This window comes from Phalacrocorax aristotelis, chromosome 17 (genome assembly GCF_949628215.1).
Source record: "Phalacrocorax aristotelis chromosome 17, bGulAri2.1, whole genome shotgun sequence".
Classification (NCBI taxonomy): domain Eukaryota; kingdom Metazoa; phylum Chordata; class Aves; order Suliformes; family Phalacrocoracidae; genus Phalacrocorax; species Phalacrocorax aristotelis.
The window spans coordinates 2,696,406-2,719,035 of NC_134292.1; the positions used below are offsets into that span (position 1 = coordinate 2,696,406).

The following is a 22,630-nucleotide window of genomic DNA, read 5'->3' on the forward strand; positions in this document are numbered from 1 at the left end:
GCTCTGCAGGAGTCATTCAAACCAAGGAGAAACAAAGTAAGTTGTGTAGAAGGGCGCAGCTCTCTGTTTCAAACTAGCCTGTGTGCACACAGCCCTGCACTCCTGCACCACCTTGTCCGTGTCTGCTGGTGCGGGAGTTGCATTCTGCACCCACCCACCCCCACCCCTCCCCCCGTCCCCGCATCTGTCCCTGCCACAGCGGAGCCCACCGGCCCCAGGGTGGGTTGGGCCCGACATGATCACCCCCATTGCCCCGCGCCCCCTTCTGAGCTCCCATTTCACACTGTCCCCCCTCCCCTCCCCATTGCCCCCAGCCTTCCCTGGGGCTCCTGATGGCACAGCCGGGGTGGCGGGGGCTCCGATGCCCAGCGCTGCACGCGCCCCCGGAGTCCCCCGCCGCGGCTGGGGTCACCCATGGGTGCAGCATTTGGGCAATGCACATCTGGGCAGCGCACATGTGGACGTCTCGCCTGTTCCCTCACCGCCCCCCTAGACAGCGGCAACACCCGGCCGGGGCTTTGGCGGGGGGGAGGGGATGTCGGTCCCTCTTTCCCCTCGGCCCCGCAGTGTTTATCGGGGTGGGCGGCGGCGGCCGGGCCGGGCCGGCTCCATCCTTCCCTCCTTCGCTCCCTCCCTCTCTCCCTCCCTCTTCCATCCCTGCCCGCCTCCCGGTGCCGGTGACTGGAGCGGGCGGAGCCGCGGCGGCCGATTGGCTCCGGGCATCACATGCGGCGGGGCCGGGCTGGGCTGGGCTGAGCTAGGCTGGGCCGGGCTGGGTTGGGCTGGGCTGGGCACGGCGGAGCGCTCCCGCGGCGGGGACGGCAGCAGCGCAGCCCCTTCCCAGCCCAGCGCCCCGCCGGCCGCCGCGGGAGGGACCGCGGCCCCCGCACCCCGGCCATGAGGTCGGACCGGAGAGACGGCACCGGTGCGGGGAGGTAAGCGGAGCCCCGGCGCCGCCTTCCTACCCCCGGGCAGCCACAGCGGCGGGGAAGAAGACGGGGTGGAGGAAGGGAAAGGGATTTTTTTTTTTCCAACTATATCTATATATATATTTTGCTGCCATCAATCCCTATCCCGCAACTGAAGCCCCCGGAGGGAGAAGTGCTGTGCGCTGTGATGCGTCTTCCTCTCGCCTCGGCTGCCAGTTTGGATTGTAGCGCCCGGCTCCGTGCACTGAGAGGATGGCTCGGTTTGGGGATGATCTGCCAACCCGCTATGGAGGTGGAGGGCCGGCCGGGGCTGGAAGAGGGAGCAGCCGGCAAGGTGGCCCCCAAGCCGGCCAAAGGATGTATAAGCAGTCGATGGCTCAGAGGGCCAGGACTATGGCTCTCTACAACCCCATCCCTGTCAAACAGAACTGCTTCACAGTCAACAGATCCCTCTTCATCTTCAGTGAAGATAATGTTATACGGAAATACGCCAAGAGAATAACAGAATGGCCATATCCTTTCAGGGAGGGTGTGTGGGCACGGTGGGGAAGGGGAGAGGGAGATGGGAGGAAAAGAGCCTCCCCATGTCAGTGAGGGTGAGTGGCTGGAGCTATCGTAGACGTGCATGTGTGATCCGGTGTGTGTAATGGGTGTGTGTGACTCAGATCTGTGTGTCCGACATAACGCATGGCCGTGAAGCTGGATATCATAGGAAATTGCTTCTGTGGGAACGGTGGAGTGTGTGTTTGACTGTGCTGGGGGTGTGTGTTGCGTGCGTGCGTGCGTGTGTGTAAGGCATATGTGCATTTCAGTGTGTGTTTAGGTGTGAGATATACAGTTGCACAGATTTACATTTTCTACTATTGAAGTCAAATTTAAAGGGTTCTGTGAGATTCATGCTAATGAAGCCTGATTCTTATTTTCATCTCAGAGGCTTTCAACTCTTCATTCTCACTCTGAGTAGAAGAAGGAATGTGGGCTAAAAATGGTGACACCTCAGCATTAAAGCTGCATTGATAGTAGGGCCATTGATGGCCAGGGTACCTTGTGAAGCCCATTAATACACTCATTGCAGCTAGGTTTTTAGTACATCACCTCCTGAATCCATTAGAATCTACATCAATCGTGTCACTTTGATTAGGTGCATAGCCAAAGCTTAGGCTGTATTAAAAAAAAAATTGAAAAATAAAAAAGCTTTGTGGCAGAGGGAATCAGTAAGTAGAGAGAAAGATCATCTGCTATGTTGTGAAAGGGGCAGATGCTTTCTGTCTCAGAATCAGCTCCCAGGCCAAGTGAGCTGCAGAGATCTTCCTCAGAAGGGGGCTTTGCTTGTAATGATGCACACAGTGGGGCTGTAAGTGGTGAGAAAAGGGAAGCAGACTATCTGAGGGTACCAGGGAGTAGATCTAGTGTGTGTGTGTGCGCGCGCCCATCTGTGCATGCATGTGTGTCTGTGTGTGTGTGTACAGGAGTGTACTGCACTGGTGATCTCAAGGGAGCTGGTTGTTTTCTTTTTATTTGATATCACACGCCTATTAATCCTCAGCTAACAGCAGCAAGGCCTCCTTCCAGCCTCCTAGCAACACTTTCAGTTGCCACAGAGGCCAGCTCCCCTTCAGTTTTCACTTCCTGAAGGGCTAACAGAAAAAAAATGCACCAGCAGAGTGAATGCACTTCCCTACCCCCTGAACACATACACACACATATATTGATCTTTCTGTCCATATCATAGATCACAGGGATTGCAGTACTTCCACATCCACGTCTCCCTCCCTGCATTCAAGTCAGAATAAACAAGCTCCAAAGCTCCGGTGGCAGGCAGAGCATCGCCCTTCCTGCAAGGCTAGACGCAGTCTGTCCCTCTCCCGTCTCTTGGGCGACTCGTCTGCACCTTGATCGTGGGGCGCGGGGCGGGGACCCCGCGCTGCGGACGGGATCAGCGGGTCCAGCAGAGCCACCGGCCGCTCCCCGGGCCGGAGCTGCGGGGCGGGGCGGGGGCGCTGTCCGCGGTGCTGAGCGGAGCTGTCCGCGGTGCTGAGCGGAGCCTCCTGAGGTGCTGTGCGGAGCTGTCCGCGGTGCTGAGCGGCTCACCGTGGTGCTGAGCGGCTCCCCCGTGGTGCTGAGCGGCTCTCCCCGCGGTGCTGAGCAACTCCCCCGTGGTGCTGAGCGGCTCTCCCGTGGTGCTGAGCGGCTCTCCCCACGGTGCTGCCACCTGCCCTGGGGCTCTTATGCCACCCGCAGCACAGTTCTGCCCCAAGAGAGCAGGGGCTCGGCATGGCTTAGGGATGGAGATGGCAATGAGAGGCAAGGGGGTACCTAGTGTCAGGCTTGACTTCTTCCCTCTGAGATAGCTTCCCTCGGACATCTCGATAGGGCATTGATGATTTTATGCTCACCAGGAGCAGGCATTGCAAACTAGCACAGTAATTCATGTTTTGGACCTGCGTAAAGACTCTAAATTGAACTTTTCTAGCCCATTGCTTATTTACACTATGCGCTCAAGTTAAATGATGGGGAATTTCTGAAGAGCAATTCAGCAGATGGCATTCAGCTGTATAATTTATTTTGGGGCAGTTTAGCTTATCAATCTAATTTAAAATAATAATAATTAATAGCTTTTTGTTTCCTTAGAACCTTTTGCTTTCTTGCTCCCGGATTCCTTGAGCAGCTCAGATTCTAAGTCACTAAGTCTGTCAAAGAAGGGAGCCAATTTCCTACTTCTCTTCCAAAGGCAGCCCAGAAAGAACTGAGGGAGTCAAGGAGACTAAATGTCTTCAAAAAAGATGAGTGCTCTTAGAATGCTCAGCTAGTGTAACTGTTTAGGTAGAAATAGGATTTGGATGAGGTTCTCCTTGTGTTGTCTAGTGTCTTCTTTAACTTCTGGTCCCCACTCCATTTGAATACATGATTTTAGCTACAATCATAGCCAATTGTATTGTGCTGGCTCTGGAACAACATTTGCCGGATGGAGACAAGACACCTATGTCAGAGAGATTGGTGAGTTGTATTAATTTATTTATATTTTTTGTTGCTGGTCTAATACAAAAAGCAGTCAGCCACCCAGTGTTGTGAGTGCTTGTGTCTATTTGAAGATCCACACATAAATAAAGGGGCCAAATAATTGACCTGACAATCAGAAAAAAAAAAAAAGTCGGTGACAACAAGTATAACTCTAACATCCCGATCCCTTCTTCACAAGAATGCTTCATCACTCTAGCCAGCCCTGCCCAATTGTGGGAGAAGAGTTGGACCTTACAGCATGACCAGAAGAGCAGCAAACTTAGGTTGTCTATAAATCAAAAAGGAAAGGACTGCCAGATGCTTGGAATTATCTGCAGAATCAAATGAACTTCTGTGATATTTTCCCAGGAAGTGGTAGAACAGAGTAACCTTTTAGGTTCGTATGTCTTTCAACTCTCTTCCTGCTACAGCATATATCAAGGACCCTACAAAGCAAACTTTGGGTTTAGATGATTACACTCCCTTCCAAAAAAAGAAACAAACTTACAGAGGAAAATAATTTACCCACATGCTTTATGGTAATTTACCCAATTACCTTACTTCAAAAGAAAATGTAAGAAAAGCTTCAAAATCTTTCTTCTGTTTATCATCACTGCAGGAAAAATGGGTAATATTTGGTTTGATTTTGCTGCTGCTGTTAATGATCTGGAACATCTTTCATGCCTAAATGCATTAATCCTGGTGCATGTTCAAAGGATGAATAAATATGGATCTGTATGTATTTTACATGTAGCTATTAAATTATGCAAACAAAGATAATATTAGGCTTGCAGTCAGAAGCAAGAGCCTCTGAATGCTGGTTGCTACAGTTTCCGAGGCTGGTCCATACTAGTGGGCAACTCTCACAATCTCATTCTTCAGAAAGAGGGAAAAAAGGTATAAGTGGTGGATCTAGAAAGAGCTTCAGGGCACCTAATTGATGCTGCCTGTTCGGAAGTGTATCCGCTGCTGCTGGCTGCCCACTTCCACTGTGTTTGCTTAGTCTTTTTCTGTTCAAATTGTTTTTACTTAAGAAGAGATGAGAGAAAAATTAAGATGATGCATGTATGTTGGTCTTCCTGCTGTTAAATCTATCTTTGTATGTTTTGGGATTGGCTGGCAAGGCACACCTGGCTTTGTGAGCAAAGCACTGGTTTAGATCCAGGGTAATGATCGAGCTGGGGAAATGCCTGCCATAGTTATGAACATACGGACTAGTGAAGGGGAAACATAGTTTTGTGGCTGTTCCAGCTTAGTAACTATTCAGTGCTGTTATTTTAAGCAGCAGTAAGTATGGTTAGGTCATTGGTTCTGTGTTCCTCTATATCCCTATGTTTGGAAGGGGATCCTACCCTATGTTTGTAAGGGGACCCTAGAGGCTTTTCATTGGTCCTTTTCCCCATTGTATTAATTCCACTTTACAGCACCCACTACTGCACACTTCAGGTCCTGTCCAAATAATTCCAAAGGGGGCACTGGTGTTACCACTGAATAGTGTAAGACAACTGGATGACTTAAATACACCTTGTTGACTCTGCTTTGGTGATGAAGGAAGAATTAACCCCTGATGTTTGTCCCAGACACACACATTGTGCAACATAGTCTTTGATCCAGATATGATGAAGCCATTTTAAATAAAACACATTTGTAACTTTTGTAACTCAAGTATGAAGGGGTTTATCGTAGAATAACACTGAGAATCTTTACAAGTCATGAAATGTTTTCTGTTTTCAACATGTACTGGAAAGATTAAGCATTGTGAATAAGAAAAACTGTCTTCTGGTTTTCAAAGTGAAACCTCCTTAGAATGCTCCTTCTGCTTCCACAAACTGTAAGGTGTTTCACTGAAAACGTTACAGATCCGTGCTAAACCAGAATGGGTGACCATGCCCATACATTTACGGGGTTGTTGAGCCAAATTGTAAGTCCATGTAGAACAGCAGGTGCTTTATTACTGTCTTTGGCAGGAATGGAATTGGCCTTTTTTGGTTAATGATTTATGGATATACCTTTCCTTCTCCTGGGTTCGCTAAAATCTCCAAATTGGAGTGAGGGCTCATCACTGAAAAGTTAATCAGATCTTAAGGACGTGAGATGCACATCACAAGCCTTTTATGACTGGGAGATATAGGCAGAGTTGTTGAAGGAAAACCAAAGGTGCCTGGGTACTTTGTGCCATAGACACAAAGACAAAAGTAATAAGATTGTCTGTTTGTTAAAGCTGAGAAAAAAAAGGGAGGGGTCCATACTGACATTTTAATGATTCTTCTCTTCTGATCAAAATTTCCCTCTATGTATCTCCCCTGAGACCGAAGATATGAACCTGCAGTGCAAACTCACTTGGCTGTTTTCTGCACTCATGCTGCTTGTCTAGCAGGGTTAATTATGCATATGGGAAGAGCAAGCCATGTCTCAGTATTTGCAATATTTCAAGAACTGGAATGGCTGAGTTATAAACAATCTTTCTCCATTTTTCTGTACGTAGTTTGTAGCACAGAAAAGCATTACTTGGCTCTAAGAAATTTTGGTCCAAACCAGGGCTCTGAAAAAACACCAGTCTGGTCGTCAAAGCATTTAGTGGTGACATGGAGTGCTGACTTCAGTCCTTGCTCTTCAGACAAGAGAAATATGCTAATTCTTCTACTAGCAGGAGAATGACCTACCCCCAGGCTCTTGCCTGCTCTGAGCTGGGGGATCTCACATGCTTTGGCTGCTGGAAGTGCTTACTTCACATCAGTAATTATCCACTGGAACAGAGGTGCTACAGACTTGCTACCGTCCATCTCAACTGAGTGCCTTAGCCAATAGGTTGTAAAGTCAGTCTCTCTCTGTCCCAATAAATATTGCATTGTTTGTACACACTGGAGTGATGCCAACTGAAAAGTTGCTGAGGGAGTTGTACTGAGTGGCCCAGAGCCTGGTGGTGAGAGCTCTGAGTGTGGGAATGTGAGCTTCACATCTGATCCCCAAATGGCCTTGCTGGCGGATGCCTTGCTGATGATGCTTTTGGCTGTCCAGGCTGCGGCATGCTTGCTCTCCCTGTCTCCTTCCTAATTTCTCAGTTCTTCATGAGAAGCTTCAGTAGACCATGGATTTGTCCCAGCCCAACAGAGGCGATATCAGAACTTGCAGGACAGGAAATCTATTTTCTGCCCCGCTCCGGGGCACACCTCGTTTGAAGACACCAGCAGGTCTGTAGGACGACCATCTGCATATCACTGTAGGGCTCTGAGTGTTCGGCTCCCCTGGGTGGTTTTGATATGAGGGCAGAATATAACTGTTTTCTCAGATATTGAGCATGACAGCTCTTGCACTTTACTAATGCATTTAATTCTTTACCCTATGCACAGGCACTTCGTGCAATCATATGTGAGCTGTTCATATTAACCTTTGCATGGACAAATCCTTATACACCCAAACCTATCAAGGCTGTCACATCTAAAGGCCAAGGAAAGACACTAGGACATGGAGTAGGAATAGTAATGACTTTCCAGACTCAGAGGTTGTTTCTGATCTGAAACATATTGATTAAGTGCATGTTTGGCCCCGTCTCAAGCTTTGCTGTGTCCACAGCAAACAACCTGCTGGCACAGCTCTGGCTGCTGCCTGAATTCTCCACCCTCCTTCCAAGCACGCACACTGATACTCATTATCACCTGCTTTCCCACCCTTGAACCCAAGTAGCAACACAGCCTCCTGCCCGAAGGGGGCTGCAGGGTGCCCAGGCAGCAGGATTTCTGAGCTGGCAGTAGTGTCATTTCAGCGCTGCACAGGGCATGTAACCCACGTCCTTGCCCTCCAGCTCCTTCCATCACACACAGTCATGCGAAAGCTTTTTTTCAGCAGCAGGCCCCACTAATGGGGCATAAATTTAATTTTTCATCCTGTTGTTACTGCCCTCATTCTTAGGCTAAATTAGTGTAAATTTAGACAGGCTTTAGAAAAGAACATCTTTCTATCCCCCCTTATTTCCCCAGCTACTAACTGCTAACCTTACAGATGATAGTTTTTCTTTGTAATAAATACTCAAGCCCGTCTGTGAGCCTTACTGCTTCCCTAGAAGCTGACAAGAACTTCTTTGACCCACTTCCTAAGAGCTCTGTGTAGTCCTAGCTTTGGGAAGAGCATATGCTATCAAACCCTTGAGTATCTGAAGCCTGGCTCTTTAAAGCTGGAAGCTGCAATCGCAAGGCGCCTGACCTAGATTGAGCAAATGACTGGTAACAGAGTAGATAGAGGCTTCCAGGAAGTGAGGGAGTAATGAGGGGGAGTGGGTGAAGGTGGGATTGTGGTGGGGTGGGTGTTAGAAGAGCTATTTTTAGAGGCATGCTAGTAGTTTCTGGATGGAAGTACAGGTTGGGCTAGAAGGCCTTTGTTTGCAATGATTTTGTATGCTTGTTGAATTAGAAGGGGTTGTAAGAGCACACAGGTGAGGCTTTTAGAGTGCTCCTGTGTGCATAAGGGAAAGCAAAGAAGCAGAAAGGTAACTTCTGATGATTTCTGCCCCCCTCTTCCTTCTTCCCTGTTTTCTGTACAGTAAGGCTTGGCAGTGCTGCCATTTGTGGAAACACCTCCTTGGCTGGGGGAGAAGCCAGTTTTGAGTTTGGTTTTCCCCCCCCCTCTATTTCAGCAAAAGGCCTATGGTGTGAGCTCAACAGCCACCTGCTCTGTTTTGCTGTCTGTCCAGTCAGTATGTGTGTATCTGTCTGTCTGTGATCTGTAGGTGACTGCTTGTCTTGCCTGGCCATAGGGGAACAGGAGGTGGAGTTGCTGGGGCTGTGAGGTTAGGAAAGGCAGAGGGGAGTAGAGATGGCATAGGGTGGAAGATGAAGTACAGGGAGGAGCTGGGGTCACTGAGGTGTGTAGCCGCTTTGTAGGAAACAAAACTTTAATTCAGCCTCTGATGGAAAAACTGTCCAGAAGTAGTAATTTCCAACAGATCGGAACAGCATCTTCAGTGATTAGTGCTTTGCAGTTGACTTGCTGAGCTGGATATACCTAAGTGCTCAAGCCTCTTTGGGCAGGGTATGCTATTATGTTGGTCTTCTAGGTGTGAAAAACCTAGCTTTCTGTAACAAGTATTATGCCTAAAGCATGGGTCCGTGTGCCAGTGCTGGGTCAGAGTTGAGCAGGAGTTGCCATACTTGTAAAATAAATTCTTGCAGCAAAACTGCTTCTGTCTTTGTTCTGTGGCTACAAGACTTGACATTTACGCTCTTTCTGTATGAGAGAACTGGAATTAACTTTTGTCATTGAATCGCAAAATGTAAACAACTGTGCATCAAACAGCATCTCAACTCTTTGGTTGTCATGATCATAAATGCTGAAGCCACTGGAACAAATATTTCTAATATCTTAATTTGGGAGTTTGCTTCCTTTTGGGTAGGGCTGCTTTTCTTCCATTGACTTCAGCTAAAATCAGCAATCTAAGGTACATTTAGAAATTGGTTACAGGTGCCAAAGCTAATTAACGTGTTCTTGAAATTGATGTCCATTGCTTTCACCTGGTGCTTTGTTCCCACTTCTTGCCCACATCTTCATTCCAAATATTTCCATTTGGTGTTGAGTTTGTGTTGAAACTCTTATCAGTAAAGTATACGACTGAGGGATCTGGTGCCATAGGTGAAAAAGATGGTTTAGTAAAACTGTGGAGGCTAAGCCTGATTTTTCTCTCTAGAGTTAAGACATGAAGTGGTAGTCCTGTGGTATGCTTTAGTTTGTGCCACGGGCCTGAGACACAAACCTTGCTGCTGTTAATGGAAGGGAATGGGGATTTTTCACTGAATCAGAACCACAGTGAAAGGAAAATAAATGAGATGCCAGCTGTGGAAACTAAGAAAACGGAAGAGGAAGAATGAAGGAAGAACTGATGGAATAAAGAATAAATAAATGATTTCCTGCCAGTGTTTGCAAGCTGACTGTCACTCCCCAAGATATCTTCTTGTTTCAGTTTCCTGGATGAACTGTAAAACACATTTTCTTCCATGTCAAACTACAGGAATATATGATCTCAAGTTTAAATATACCCTTAGAACAAAATTTCAGTGTTAAAATTCCCTCCAGAATATTGAGTGAAGGTGGAAAGTGTGGGGTGAAGCAGTCAGAATAAACACAAATAGAATTGCCAGTCTGAAAAAACAAATTTACGTTCAGAGAAATAATAATGAAATTCTTCTCTGTGCTTAGTTCCAGTAAACTTAAACCTTTTGGTTTCAGCTCTGTTCAGAGAGCTGAAAAGTGCGTGAAGTCGGTGCACCTGGTTGATTATATGACTCTTGCTATGAGTGCAGAAGCATAGGTATTTCCTTGACACTTTTGATTTCTATTCTTTTTCAGGATGACACTGAGCCGTACTTTATTGGAATATTTTGTTTTGAAGCTGGTATAAAAATCATCGCTCTGGGGTTTGTTTTTCATAAAGGCTCTTACCTCCGAAATGGTTGGAATGTGATGGATTTTGTTGTGGTCCTCACAGGGTAAGTGACCTCCTCTTGCCCTAGGTTTGAGAGGGACCCTTGCTTTGGTTTGTGGTGGGTTTGCTTTAACTGTGGGTTGGGGTCGGTGTGATGTCAGTGGAATAGTGCTAAAAAACTGCATTTCTGACCTTACTGTCTTTAAATAATGGCTATTGTACTGAATGGGTCACTTCCAAAGTGTTGTTTAAACCATCTAAAAAGAGGTTTTGAGGATAATTTTCGCATATATGCTGGCACGTATCTTATCCAGACGCTTACTGACATTTCTTGGACTTTGCAAGTTCTAGTTGCCACTAGGTACTTGAACCTGATTTAAATCAATCTGTCTTCTGATATTACAGGATGACTTTGAAAGTCAGTGTGGAGTGAGCTAACAAATTAAATGCATCCCATTTTTAAGCTATTACAACTCTGAAATCAGTGACTCTTCTGCAGCGATGAATTTGGTCTGCTACAAAATAACATTTCCAAAAATAATTCAAAGAAAGAGGGTGCATGTCTTACAAAGGAAGGAGCTGAAAATGTTACCTGTGCATTTTGTACCCTGGTTTGAAATGATATCACTAATTTCTTTCTTGAAAATGCTTACATTATTTTCATTTTATACCTTGCAACAGTTTCTATATTTATATAAATGCAGTATAATGCTAGTGGATAATGAAAACATGAACATTAACACTTAAGGTCTACAAATTTTGCTTTAAAGCTCCAGAGGTCTGTGTGAGGTCCTGGCCTTGCAGCCTTCTTGGAAGGATTTGAGTTAGTTTTTCCCCCAGAAGGCTCTTGTTATTGATACGCACTCATTTCACACACCTTCTCTACTACTGTGTGTGATGAACATATATACGCTTTGGCCTGGTTAGTGGTGTAGAGTAGGATGCTGTTAGGAAAATGCTTGCATACATATACAAATGTATTCATTAGATACATTATCACTGTAATTCTATTTGCATTCACTGTACCATGTGATATAGCAATTGAGAGGCTAAAGGGAATTCTTTATGTATTGAGAGGAAGAAAATAAATATGCAGAGCTTGATTCTCCTGCTGCTGGGGCTGGGTATTTAATCAATAGAAACTTCAGTGGAGCCACAAGGAGAATCAGATTTACATACCTGGAAGCATTAGGGGGTACCAGGGTGAAAAGAGAATTAACACAGATGCTACAATTATTTGCACCGATTGTATGTTCTGATTCCTAGTTAGCACTATGCCCTTTTGTGTGTTTAAAAAAAATATTATATTTATATATAAAATCAGGGCCCTGATTCTGGAAAGGACTTTGGCACATGATTTAATTTATCCTTCAGCAAAGCATTCAAGTACAAGTTTGAATTCAGCTGACTCCAGTGGTTCTGTACTTAAGGTTATACATAAAAGCTTTCCTGAATTACAGCCATATTGCTATTTGTTTAGGCATGGTTTAGATTTTTTTTTTTTTCATAAATACAGGCCAAGAATCAAAATAGATATTTTTTTAAAACTGCCTAGCCGTGACCGAGATGTTTGAAGTTTTGCGACGGTATCTGAAACGTCGCATGTGCGTGCCGTGCTTGTGGCATCGCAACCGAATGCGCGATGCTATAGGCGTGACACCGGCATCTTACTGGGGCTGGTTTTATTGTGAGCGCTGTTTGCAGCGCTGTTTGATCTCTGAGCATAATTGCAGAATATCGGCTTGATTAGGCAGCTGTAATAAGGAACCCTGTTGCCATCTGCAAACACGCGTATTCTTTTGAAGTACAATCCTGTTAACGTCAAAGCTGCTGGTTTCCAATGGTGATACTAGCTGGGCTGTATTGAAATTGTCTTGTACACAGACTTCCCACCAGGCAGGCAATGCAGGGAAGGCAAAGTGTAAACTGAGTGACATCAAGTCTAAGAGTCATCTCCACTGAGGAAATCCACAAACCTCTAATCCTGTAATTCGAGGGCTTGATTTAGCAAGGCACTTGAGCTCATGCCCAAGTTTTGGTGTCTGGGGGGCCCTACTGAAAATAACAAGGTTACTCCTGTGCTTGGTTAGATAAATGCTTTGCTGAATTTGGGGCTGTATTTCCAAACCCAGTAATGGGGTGGAGGGACCTATAGTAGAGAAATAACACGGAAAGATCTGCAGCTTCACACAGGGGTTTGAATCAGTGTTTTCTTTGTAGCCTGTTGCTTTGCTCTGATTCCTTACTATATTCTTAGCTCACTCCGGCATTGCCATGGGTCTGTGCTAGAAAGGAGGAGCTCCCCTGCCTTGGGCTTCCTTCACTGCCCATTGCCTGCCCTAGCTCGGCTAGCAAGGGCAAATCTGAGAAAGGCCTTTTATTGGAGGCAGACATCATCCTGGCACTTCTGCACTGAGACTCTAAAGGCAGGTTGCTGAGGGAGAACATTTAGCACTGAAAGACCCAGCTGTTTCCCCAAGGACGGGCTGCGAGGAGGTGACACAGGTGGGACCTTAATTTCTGTTTCTGTGGAAGGTGGTCTCAGATCTGTGTGTTCCAAAAGAGGATCAAGCCGATTCTGTAGTTTATTAAAGAATAATAAAAGGATAGTGCTAAACTTGTACTTAATGTGCTCTTATAAATATAGATAGGTAGGGCATCCGTTTTGGAAATCTCATTTTACTACTGTATCAAAAGCTTTCCTTTCCATATGTGCAAGATTTCTACTTGAAAATGTTCCTTCGTGTTTCCCAGGCAGTGATCAGCGTTCAGTTCCTAAGCTCAGTTTCACATTGGTCTTCAATATTATAGAGGGATTTTAATTTCTCTTTTTTTCTGTGCGAGCATGAAAGATCACAAAAACGCATTTCATGATACCACACGCAGAGCTGTGTACCTGCTAATCCTGTTGAGTGCACATTTTTTATTAAGGTAAATGGTGAATGTCAGAAAATCTTATCTCATTTTCAGCTTTTAGCTAAAACCCATAAAAGCAAAGAGCAGCTTTGCTCTCGTTAGCTGTTTCCATAGGAAGAAGGCCAGCCAGCGTCTGGGTGTGTTTTGGAGGAGGCTGTGGGGGAAGGTTCTGCATTTATTGAACTCACCCTTATGTAAATACAGCAATGATCATGCGGTAACCCTTTCCACCTTTCTTCCCGACCCCCTTTTTTGCTACTCAAGGCCTGCACACTGGGATTATTGATAAATATGTATTTTTTTTTTTAATTTGCCTGTAATGATGGATATTTTATTTGTCAAAATAAGACAGTAGAACTTGTTAATCAGAAAACAGGGCTGTGTTACATGCAGCCAGGATCAATATCCTATTGAGCTACACTGGAGTCTAACAGATAGTGCCCAAAATGGCTTGGTTTGCTGTTCCAGAAAACACTCCCTCAGTTTCTTTCTACAGTTTCTACAGCAATACTGTGGTGTCTTTTTCTCAAATACTTTCAAGGAAGCACGCTGATTTGCTGTTGCCAAAGGCCTGAGAAAATAATGGAGTTCTGCTCCTTGAAACATTTTGTTTCCTCTGTAATTTTTTCAGTTGTTTCTTATAAACTCCTCCAGTCGTAGGTGAGTATCGAGGAAAGCTCTAACGTTCCTGTTGCTATTGTGGAGAGACACATGTATATTTTATAGCTCCTGCTCATTTTATTTTCACATTTTTATGGGATTGCATTCACTCCAGTGATGACATCACCCGTTAGCAGCTCTAAATCACACAAAAGAGCAATTTCTCAACTGGCCTGGGACTATATGATCTTAATGCGCTTTTTCAAAGGGAGAAGCAAAGGGACTTTTTACTCTATTGCTGCAACTTGTCTTGGGATGGAATCCTCAGATATCCACAGCTGTCTTGGGAACAAAGTCCTCCCTACATCCAAAGCCCTCAGATGGCAGCAGACAGAGCTGGGAGCCTGGATTCAGGGCGCTGAGGGTTCAGGCCTGTTCCTGTTGGAATTCATAGGAGGATTCCTCCTGGTGTCCTGGGCTTTGGATGCAATATTCCAGAGAACTGCTGTACTGGGTTAAACTACAGGCATCTTCTCTAGCTGGAGCTGGTGTAATAGGGTGGCTGCTAACGGCAAGAATGGCGAACAAGGCACGGATAAAATGATCCTATCTTCTGGATTCCCAAAATTCAGATGTCTGGAGACTTTCGAGAAAAATATGTGTCTGATGGCTTCTAAACTGTGTGGTCTAAGGGGATAGATGTCCTTGGTTGTGTTTTGGAGCCTGTTTAAAATTTTGGCTTCATCATGTCTTGGGTAATGGGTTTCATGGTTTAATTACATACCACAAGAAAAAGTGCTGCTTATCCCTTTTTTCATCACTAGCTACCCCAGACTTCCACTGGCACCTTCTAGATTTTGTATAGTAAGATCTGGAGAATCACTGTTCCCGTGTTCCTTCCTCCCCCCCTGCCCATGCATATGGTTTTATTAACCTCCAGCATTTCCCCAATCAGAGATTTATGCTGCCCGACCTCCCTTGACCTGAGAGTTTTTCTGTGCACCAAGGACCTATGCTGTTGCTCTGGTCTTTTCCTAGTTCTATCATACCCTCTTGGAGGCAGTGACCACAACCATGTGCAAGCGCTTGTCCAACACCAGGAGTTGTTAAAGAGCCATGTAAATAAATGGAGCACTTGAAAGGATCATGCTTTGTCCTTTTATGAGCAGAGTTAATTTTTCTGGCTTTCAATCAGCCTGGATTAAACACTCTAAGAGTCCTGGTAGCTTCTTGAGCCAGTTGGATCTGCTGCCTGGGTCTCTGGGTGGGACTGGCAGAGACAGCATGTGCCAGGCCTGGAGCTGCCAAATGATGTGCACAAAGTCTCTGTGCTGTTACTGATGTATCAGGCTGTCGGGAACAAATTACAAAAGCTAGAATTATCTTGATTGTCTGGATGACTGAGAAAAGTGCTCTTAGCTCCTGGCGATGCTAATAATTTGGAAGGTAACTCATTTAGTAACATAATAAAGACCTGTTCATCTTTGGTGTTAGCTTTGCTAGTTACCAGGATCATCTTAGTATGTGGGCAGTCTGAGATGCTATTCCTGGTGCAGTGTATGAGGAACAGCGGCAGCCTTGGTTGCAGCAATGACTGTCAAAGGGGGTGGCATAGGAACCATCCAGCCTGGTCTGCGTAGCAGGCTATGGACTCCTTTCAATTTGAGGTGGATGCACCTGCTATAGATATGGTATGGGGTGAGATGTGACCACAAAAGTATTTGAGAAGTGGATGTGGATGTCTGGTTGAGGGCTGGGATTCTTAAAGCTGTCAAATGTACATAGATGCCTATAGCCTCTAACATTTTTTTCTTCACATGCATGTTCCTGTGAGTTCAAAAGCCCTTAGACTGGGATGTCTGAACTATGGGGTCCTGTGTGACTGGCTCTTGTGTACTCCCCAAAACACCTTGATCTTCCTACCCACAAATAGCCACAGAATGTAATAATTTGAAAAGCAAAATAAAAATGAAGTTAAAACCCCTTGAATGCCCTGCCAGCATCACTTTAGACAGTATGCTCAGTGCTTTGGTTATAAGCTTTAGATCTAGACACATAGGGAATAAAGGGGCTAGGAGCAGGGAAATGCAGATTTCTCTCTGCTTTTCTGACGTGGAACTTCTGACACTTCTGTGCTAGGTAGCAAAGCTGAGCAGCAACAGGAGTTGGGAAAAATGGGTACTTTAAGAGGGACAAGCGTCATCTTGATTAGTTGTCACATGGAAAACAAGTAAGCCTCTTTGCATCGTTATACAGTATGGGTGGTGATGGACTAAGGCTGATTGCTGTTAGCATTGTGCATGAGTCATGCTAAGAGCAAAGTCTCTATAGATTTTAATGGAGCTGATCCTTGTTTGCAATTTCTTTTATGCTCCAATGATAGATGGGTGCTTTCTGGCTCAGAAAAGCTAAGGGTACCTTCTGAAATTAAATCAGATTAAAAAAAATGGAAAAGGCAAAGGGAATTTACCTCTTTTCCTCAATGCAAGGTGTTAACTAACGATCTGGCTGGTGTATGGGAGCAGTAATGGAGGAAGGCAAGTAACTAAATTTTTTTTTTTGAGGCAGAGAAAATGAGTGGTTAGTAACTGGAAGGGAAGAGGGCGTGTGAGATCTCGGTTTGAACAGTCTAAAATAGTTTGAAGTTCTTCTATTTTCTGTCCCTTGGCCATCTGGGCTCTTGGGGAACTGATGAAGCAGTTTCCCTCAAAGGAGAAGACACTGGACAGGGAGGAAGGATTTGTGGGCTCTAAACCCGCCTTGGCAAAAGTCCCCGTTTCCTTTTATGCAGTATTACAGCCAGTTTTGCCTAGTGGGGCAGCAGGCTCCTTGAGACTGGAGCTTGCTTGCTTTCCCTCTGGGCTTGTTTCACCTAGCAAAGGGGGTCCCAGGCCATGCTGAGCCTTTTGGAGCATTAATTAGGGCTTGTGTCTTTTTTGTTACTTAGAGTGGCTTTTGTACTTTGATTTTGGTGGGGGTGGGTAGAGGCAGGTTGAGTTAAGCAGGTGGGTGTGCAATTGTGTGGCTGGCTGCTAAATTAGAAGGACACTCTCCTGAGCAGAGGAGGACCCAGGGCTATGCTTAGAGGAAGGCTGCAGATGGTCACAGACCCTCAGGACCCACAGGTGGGGACGGCCCTTCCCTGGCAGAAGTTATCCTTGAAGCATGGCTCTGTTCTCATTGTGGTAAACAGAACGTTTCAGGTCAGAGTACTTCTCAAGGGCAAATAAATAATGAGATTGATGTGCTTCTCTCTTACTTTATTAGAAGTGACTGCAAGGTATTGAATACCTGGTATGTGAACTGGCAAATTATGGTAGCACACGACAAGAAGCCAGAAAGTTGAGGCATGGACAAATAGCTTTTCTCTAAAGAGAGAGGAAACAAAAGCGTTTCTTCAGATTTCCATCTCATTCTGCTTCCCATGTTTTGTGCCTGTTAATTCTTCTTTGAAGCTTTTTATTCACAAAGAGGGGAGTGTTGGACTGAGGGTGCTTACATCTCCCTGGCCCGCAGGCCCTGAAGCTGGGCAGCTTTAAAGTAAAACTGGTCATCTCAGGTGAAAGGGAGGTATGCTTTCTCATCACAGCCAGGGCTTTATCGAAGTCAGGCAGGATCATTAGTCCAGAGTCCAGGCAACATTTTTAGCTTTTTATGGCTCTCGAAAGGAGGCTGGTGGCAGGGAAAGATTGTCTCTTGTAAAGGGACCAGCTGTACCATGCAAAAGCAATTGAGGAGACTGCAGGTGGGAAGAACACTCTGGACCTCATGATCTGCTCCTAATGCCTGATCCAACCCTTGCAATCACATAGTTTGGACATCTGCTTGACTGCTTGCTCTTCTCTGTAGGTGGAATGCAGTGCACACCTGCTTTATAGCTGGGTATGAATACTAGGAATTCAAAAACAAAACAACAAATAAAACTGCAGCTATGAAGTGCTCTAATGTTCATTTTCTTAATGTTTCCCAGTTTAAAACACCCCAAACCACTCAAGTCCTCTGTGCAGTGTTGAGTGCTCTCTCATGATTAGATGAGGAGGAGTGTGCAGGATTTCTCAGGCTTCTCAGGTTTCTCAAATGTTGCTTCTGCTGCTGTGTCCCAGTTCCCAAGTGGCTACCTTTTGATGGCGAAGTGCCTGTTCATCTGAGATGGTAAGAACCTGGCTGTGATTGCTGAAAAGAATGAGGATTTAGAAAATCAGCCTACTTTTAATTGTAATCTAATCCTGAGTGCCAGGCGCAACAGCATTACATTTGCACATACATCCTTGGATCCACCACTCACCCCAAAGGTTTTGGGTGCTTGGGACTATTGCCTTCCTCAGGGTTCTCTGAAAACATCAGGGAAACTTAGTGGAGGTGGAGAACTGATCTTCCATTTTGTTCTTGCTGAACCACTAACAAGGTCTGTGGGATGTTCTGGCCAGGGCAAGGATTCTGCGCTGGAAGCTGGAACCAGGAGGACGAATGGTTCCAGGTGTCTGTATTGGTAACCCAAGCTCAGGGTCGGCACCTGGCATTTGGGTACCTGGAGATGCTTTTTAACACTAAGCTTTGACTCTTTGATTAACTTCATCTATCTTGGATCTTCTCTGTGCTGAAGGACCTGGCTGAATTGGGGTGGAGGGAAGGGATCCTCTGTGAATGAGTTCAGTAATACTAGTGGCTGCGGGATGAATGGGGTAGAGTGTACGATGCATGAACTCCTGGCTGCATGGGAAGGCTGCTTTGTGCCATGGGGAAGCCTGGCAGCTTAGGCTGAGAAAGAAGTGCCGCTTCCTATGTGTGGCGCATGTCAAACCTCTAGCGTGAGCTAGAGGGTTTGGAAAGTTTCCTGGCTCTCACAAAGGAGCATGACCACCTAAACAGGGCTCTTCAAATACATATGAGAAACCTTTCCTTCCTGGCATGGTCAATGTTAGCTAAATCAATGGCTGACAATAAATATAAGGCTTTGTGCCTCTTCCCTTCTCCATTTTCCTGTAATCCGGTGGTCAGGAAAAGCACCTTTCATTGTTTTTTGATTTAATAAACGAAACGGACTTATTTGCCTCAGTGATGTCAGGGTAGAATTTTGAGGAAACAGGTCAGGTTTTTCCAGTGGATATTCTTATCCTGTCAGTGCCAAAGAAGGTGTCTTGGTTTCAAGAGCTGGCTACAGGAGTGGGTGTGTATGTGTAGGTGGTTCTCGTGATGAGCTGTAGACCTTTAAAAGCATCCCTCTGGAGCAAGAAGTTCAGGTCACCCCTGAGTTAAACCCAGGTTTTAGACAATAATGGATTTACAGTTCAAATAATTTTGTGTTGGGCTGTGTAAGTTTTAAGCAAGGAAAAGATCAGAAGTAGAGAGTGGAGCAGTGCTGTGCTTCACTGGGAATATAAGTTGTACTTGGGGCTCTCAAAAGAGGAGAGGGTTGCTGTCAGCGTGTCACACCTATGCCATAAATCTGTTTGCAGGTGCTGTGAAGGTTGTTCCTTATGGATGTTTCTAGAGAGAGGCTAAAGTTGACTTCCCCCTTCACCTCATGAAACATGTAAAAATTCCCTGAAAGGGTCTGCAAAACAGGAAGCACTCAGTGTCAGACTAAGGGTTTAGGAACATGCTGATGGTCCATGGGGTGACATAGAAATAAAGGAGTGAAGGACAGAAATGATCTGCTTGGAGAAGGCTAAGACTTTTTTAGCTACAAAATGTTGCTGTGCTGAAGAACTCTCAAACTAAACTGATAATCAGAAATACGTAGTTGGATGTAGCTTGGTTCTGCTTCTAGGAAGACTTCAAATAACTTAAATTGGAGCTTTCAGCTAGTTTTCCAGTTTAAAAGGAAGACTGAAAGATTGAACTGTCTTTTGGCTTAGTTACCCATCTCAAACACCATGGTCCAGCATCCTTGAATAAAGTTTGGGCATGGGATCTTAGGAGGAAGGCTGTGAAAATGGTAAAAAGGTCAAAGAAATGTCCATCTAAGGAGAAATGAAAAGGCTGAGAGTTAAAATTAAGAGGAAAGTCTGATAAGGGTGAGATAAAGAAAAAAAGAGAGGAAATCATGTTTCCCTGTCTATTTTGGCAGGATTCAAAAAGCATCAGTAAAGAAATTGAAGTTTTAGAACTTCTTTACCAATGGAAATGTAAATTAAGTCATGAAACTCATCACAAGAATTCGCTTCAGCTGAAATGGTCTGTTCTGGGTCTTGAGAGCAAAGGAGCCTAGAGATCATCTACAGGTTCACCAGAAAGGAAATGGATTTTTGAAGGAAGATGATTAGGCTCTTTCCTGGTGCTCCCTAAAATAAGTTAGGTGGAAATGTGAACAGGCTGTTTCATAATTGTCCTTTCCTTTATCTTGTAATTTCTTCTGAATCATGCTGGAGACACGACTCCAGAGCAGCAATCCAGTCTGTTACAGCGTGACCCGTGAAATACAGCAGTGTATGTCAAGGCTAAACTTCGTCTTTTTATACATGAAACAATATCAATAGGAGTAGTGGTATTCCATCACTTAATGTCTGATTTAAAGATCAAACATCTCTTTGCAAGCTGTGCTACAGCTTAGAGAGAAACTTCAATACTCCAGTGCTGTGTTAAGTGTGCCCTCAAAACCTGCAAGCCTAAGCTTCAGGGAAAGATCTGGGTTTGAAAATTGACACTCATTTAAAATGAATCCAAGGTGGTTTCTAATAATGTAGATACAGAACCTGAACACCTTTGTCGAAGTGGTAAAGGAGTGAGGCCTGGCACTATCAGGCCAGGTGCTGCAGAAGTGTTACTGCTCTCTTTCCATGGTGGAACACCGCCTTGACCTTGCTTTGGGAGGAGAAGGCTCTCCTTGGCTGCAGTCTCCAGCCTTTGCAGGATTTGCAACATGGAAGATCTGGCAGGTGAAATTGTCTTGTCAGAGGATGGCCCTGTCCTGAATGAGGCTTCAGTCAGACCTGAAAACACATCCAGCTGCCAGAAGTCGGACACCACAGCTCTCATGCTGGGTAGGAACATTAACAAACCTCCCTCCCAATGCCAAAGGCCAATCTCTGCTGTTTTTCTGGCCTCCAGTGTTGGGTGAAGGGTAGTAACCAAAAGCTGTGTAAAGTGGCAGTGAGTTATTCCCGCTCCATGAAGAAATATGCAGTTTTGGCTGGTGCATTTGGTGGTAATGGGTAGCACCTCTCTTGATGGTCATCAGAAGTAGGTCTGCAGAAAAGATGAGATTAAAACCTCAAGTCTTGGCCTGATAAAGACATGAGCCACTGTGTCCTGGCTGCTACGGCTACAGGACAAAGATTGAAGTCTAGCAAATTCCTGAAATGTCTTTTTTGATTCCATGCTTTTCAAAAGCTCATAATGGTGTGCTCCAAGTGAATGATGCTGTATCAGTCCAAAAGCATTTAGCTGATAACATGTATTCTCATTGCTGATCTATGCAGATTATCTCTACCCTGAAAAACGTGTGCTGAAATGAAAAATTTTGCCTTTCTTGTTTTCTGATACCAAATCCCAGCCTTGTTTACCCACTTCCTGGGCAGAAGCACTATAAATTCCTGAAGTTCTGTGATCAAACTTAGCTTCTAGCCTGGACTGGCCGGGTGAATCCTCAGCTTGTTGCACAGTTTAAATTTCTTTTTCTATAGTAATGAATGAAGTACTTAATTTAGGTGCGATGCAAGAGGATTTGGAAATACTAAGCTTGGCTACCAGTTCTGGAAAAGATAAGACCATTCCATGGTTCACTAAGTCTATTATTAAAAGAACACTGTATTTTTTTCCCTCCCAGGTTACAACATTAAAGCTAATTATAACAGGTATAAAATTATGGTAACCCCTGACTTTCATAAGAGGTGAAAAGGACAAAGGAAGCTCAGCATGATCCAATTTTCTTGCTTTAATTGGAAGGCATGAAAGAACATGAGACTATAGCAGCAGATAATGCTCTCTCTGAGACAGATCCAGAATAATACCGTTTCAGTTCTCTTGCTGAGCAGATTAACCAATGGAGCGGGATTTTGGGTGTCATGTTTTTCTTTGCTGCCCATGTCATTGGCTGGTAAAGGATTTTAGGCCATTGCTTTTCTCTTTTGTATCCACATTTCTACATCTTTAAAAATTAAGATAATAAGGTGCCCAAATTTGTAATGTACTAGTGGAAAAGGCTGGTTGACAGTACTGAAAAGAATTGAGTTTAAAACGTCTCAAAAGAAGTAAAAATAAGTCTTTAAAAATGTTGAAATCAAGTGAGGAGAATTTGAATCAGAAGTAAAATAGATGGTAACAGCATAATCTTCTAGAAATGCAGATGCTCACTCACAGTGAGTGGGAGAATCTTGCATGGAGCTCAGTGTTCGTGTACCACGGGGAATGTGTTAAAACGATGGCGTGCCACACAGGGGAAATTGCAAATGTGGGTGTCTGTCAGATTTTAACCTGAGGAAAGATTGGACCTTTGGGGGAGGTGACATGCTTTGAGTCAAAGTGTCCAGAAGTATTATCACTGATTTGCTAGAGAATAAAAAAAAAAGGAGTGGCTCCGCTTTTGCTGGAATAAAGAGGAATGTCTTCCGTGGCAAGGTCAGTCTTCAGGATAATGTCCTGGCTTTAAATTGTTTGAACCATGGGTCAGTTTTGAAAAGACAGGGCTCATGGTGCATACAGGAAATGAATAAAAGGGAGAAGTCAAAGGCCTTGCCTGGTGCCTCTTTGCATGGTAGAAGGACAGAGGCTGTAACGGTTTATGGCAGCACAAGCCTCACTGGGAAGGCAGCACTGCTGAAGCCATCGACTG

At 44.9% G+C, this 22,630-nt stretch overlaps 1 protein-coding gene across 1 annotated transcript in view; it reads left to right on the top strand.

Annotated features, from left to right (window-relative positions):
* Nucleotides 1-878: 878 nt before the first annotated feature.
* CACNA1B (calcium voltage-gated channel subunit alpha1 B) overlaps nt 879-22,630 on the top strand; it is a 303,786-nt gene continuing 282,034 nt past the window's right edge. Inside the window, exons 1-3 of the mRNA XM_075111828.1 lie at nt 879-1,441; nt 3,821-3,926; nt 10,266-10,405. Of these exons, the coding sequence (XP_074967929.1) occupies nt 1,182-1,441; nt 3,821-3,926; nt 10,266-10,405 (506 nt within the window). The 5' untranslated portion in view covers nt 879-1,181. The remainder of the gene's footprint in view (nt 1,442-3,820; nt 3,927-10,265; nt 10,406-22,630) is intronic.